Source organism: Cyprinodon variegatus, unplaced genomic scaffold (genome assembly GCF_000732505.1).
Source record: "Cyprinodon variegatus isolate N-32 unplaced genomic scaffold, C_variegatus-1.0 Scaffold122, whole genome shotgun sequence".
Lineage (NCBI taxonomy): Eukaryota > Metazoa > Chordata > Actinopteri > Cyprinodontiformes > Cyprinodontidae > Cyprinodon > Cyprinodon variegatus.
The window spans coordinates 1180979-1183931 of record NW_015150575.1 but is presented as its reverse complement, the minus strand read 5'-3'; the positions used below and the strand labels follow the sequence as shown (position 1 = coordinate 1183931).

The 2953-nt window shown below is 38.9% G+C and overlaps 1 protein-coding gene across 2 annotated transcripts in view; it reads left to right on the top strand.

Moving 5' to 3' along the window:
* The window catches only part of fbn1 (fibrillin 1), an 80233-nt gene that overhangs the window by 10005 nt on the left and 67275 nt on the right, over nt 1-2953 (top strand). For both annotated transcript variants that reach the window (XM_015375613.1, XM_015375612.1), the window contains one exon: nt 1204-1299. In XM_015375613.1, coding sequence (XP_015231099.1) covers nt 1204-1299 — 96 coding nt within the window. The remainder of the gene's footprint in view (nt 1-1203; nt 1300-2953) is intronic.

The following is a 2953-nucleotide window of genomic DNA, read 5'->3' as shown; positions in this document are numbered from 1 at the left end:
TTCTGACTTCTTTCAATATCAAGCATTAGCGAATTTATTTCACACTCCTTTTAAATGATGGTACTCCTAACTCTATTTCAGCTAAGTTCAGATTCTCACATCCAAGATCCCATGATTTTGCTCATGATCCATACCATTTGATTAAGGTTGAACATTGGATTTTGGTTTCGATTCCAATTCCCTGTTCCTATCAATTCCGGTTGTTTGGAGAGGAAGGCTTATTAGGTTTTACATAATAAGGTGCAGTATCTGGCTTGAATCAGGCACCTGCATAGGTGCAACAGAGACACAGAATATTTTACTTAAAGCAAAGACTGACCCCTAAGCTTGAAGGAAAATCAACCATCTTCTACCTAAAAGCCTCAGACTCAGAGGTAGAGAGGCTAACTCTCATTTCCAAACTGCTGCAGTGCACATCACAGACATATTCCTCTTTTTAGAATTTGGATCTGGAAACGATTTCCATTCTAACCAAAATGTTTTTTAGTCACCAGTGAGAAAGTCAGTGGGATTCACTAAGTGCTTGTTGTAATGACTGCTCTAACAACTGTTAGCATCATACACTTTAAACCGCATATTTCTCAGCAAACAGCAACAACAAAGGGTTTTTGAGAGTTTGAAGACAACACAACATTTATAGCATTTGTTTGTTTTGGTGATCAAAGCTCTTCCACAAGACAAAAAAAAAATTGGGTTGGTTCTCCACATGTTTATTGGGCCAGAGTGAAGATTTACCTTTGTCAGGAAATGGAGGGCTTTGTCATGGAGACTAGACTGGCCAAATGGCAGTATGTTTGAAATTCTCTAGGTCCTTAAACTATGTTTGTTGGTCAAAAAGTGTTATTTGAAGCAAAACATTTAATTGTTTTGCTTAGTGTTAAACTTTAGCTATGCAAACAGAGAAATGCTCTATTTTTCTTTATTTAAAAGAATTGCGTTGTACTTAACGTCTAAAATCTATTGAGTAATGTTTCACTTCCAAACAGAAATGCTTTAGAGTTTTTTGTTTTTGTTTTTTTCAGAAATACAGTACCAAACCATGTCATTAGATTAAAAACAAGACTCATCTTCTCAGCACATGTTCACAATTATTCTTAAAGGTTATTCTTTCTTTGGGAGAGCAAATATTAGTGAAAGTTGCATGTGATTTAGCCAATAAGGTCTTCCTGTTGTCTCATTTTTTGTGTCTCTTTTCTTCCTCAGCGGTTTGTGAAAATGGCTGTTTGAACGGAGGACGGTGTGTGGCCCCCAACAGATGTGTTTGCACGTATGGCTTCACCGGGGCTCAGTGTGAGAGAGGTAATGAATCCCACACAGCTCTGCGCCCCCTCTTGTTACATCCATCACACTCTTGATTCCTCGACATTCCAGACCCACTGCTGCCGCACGGGTTTCCAGATCAGCACGTGCTGCTTTTGCGAAAACGTGACACTGCGCTGAATATTTGTTGTTTCCTCTAACTGACTCAGTCATGCCACATGGAGAAAGGGACCGTGTTTGTTGAAGAACATTTTTACGTCAGACTCAAAGTCAGTAATGACCATTATTTTCCACATTTGCTCTGAAACAACACTCTGGGAAGTGTAGCGATGCTGTGATCATGTACTGTTTGGTAACTGACGACCTCCCATCCTACTGTGGTTGATCTCTGGCACAATAAAGCAAAGACTCCTCAGTATACAAGCTGTGTAAGGGCAATCAGTGCTGCTTGGGCTGAACGTGCATGTGTTCGAGATTTTTCTTGTGTTTGGTTTGTGCTCTTAAGTGTGTGTCTGTGTATGTGTGTAGTGACAGTGACCTGTAGGGGTCAGTGTATTGACCTTGTTACACTAATATTTGGATTGACAGCAGAATTCCTAATTAGTTGCATCCTTTTAACAAGTCCATGGTCCTCTTTGTCAATATGACAGCAGACTTTTGTTATAGTTTACATTACTTTCCTCTCTAAACTCTCTAACTAGAAAGCATAATCAGGTTGCCCCAAAGTTTAGTGCCACGTTCTCTCTTGTTAAGCATGCTCCTGCACATCCTTGTGAAATTCTAGCTAGACGATATTTGAAATGATATAATATTTGAAATTTTAAAATCCTCTGTTAAGGATATATAATGGCATCTTTTTAAAAACATGTAAATACTTAGCAATGTGAAGAGAATGCAGACTTACAATTTAGTGCTATTTATGTAATCTATTAAAATTTATTTGAATTTCAATTTGAATTTATTGATCTAACATTAGAGAAATTCACCTCTGGATTTAACCCATTCCCTTGGGGAGCAGTGGGATGCCACTGTGCGGCAGCCGGGGAGCAGTGTGGGCTTAAGTGTCTTGGTTAAGAGTTCCATTCATCATGACACAGTTGTTCAGTGAGTTTATAATCAGTGTGTTGCAAAAATAATCATGCGCTTTGAACATTTTATATATATAAAAATACTATGTGGCGGACCAACACAAGGTAACACATCGACTGCAATTAAACGTATAGAAGACAATCTTTTATTTCCGGGTGGATCACCTAAATAAGTGGTCCCCCTAATTGTCAATCATTCTGGTGATATGTTTACATAACGCTGTCCTATGTCCTCGTCCCGTTAGCATTCACACTTTCACGCGTATATCTGTGGTTAGCTACGGTTTCAGACAGTCATTGAAGCTCACCTTTCTCACCCTCGTTCTTTAAAATGGCAGAGGGTCGAAAGAGAAAAAGTGTCTAAAAAGTGTATGAAAAGTAAAGAAAGGCTTTAGAAGAGGGAGATATATACAGGAATTATGGGATTATTATGGGATTTGCCGTCACAGCGGCCTGCTGTTGCCATAGACTTTCACTTGCCGACAGCAGCGACTAATAATAAAGATTGCGCAGGCCAAAAGCAATGATCATCTATCCAAACAATAAGTTAACTGAGTTCACTATAAAGACCACTATATAGTCCCTGCTCTATATAGCGATTGAGG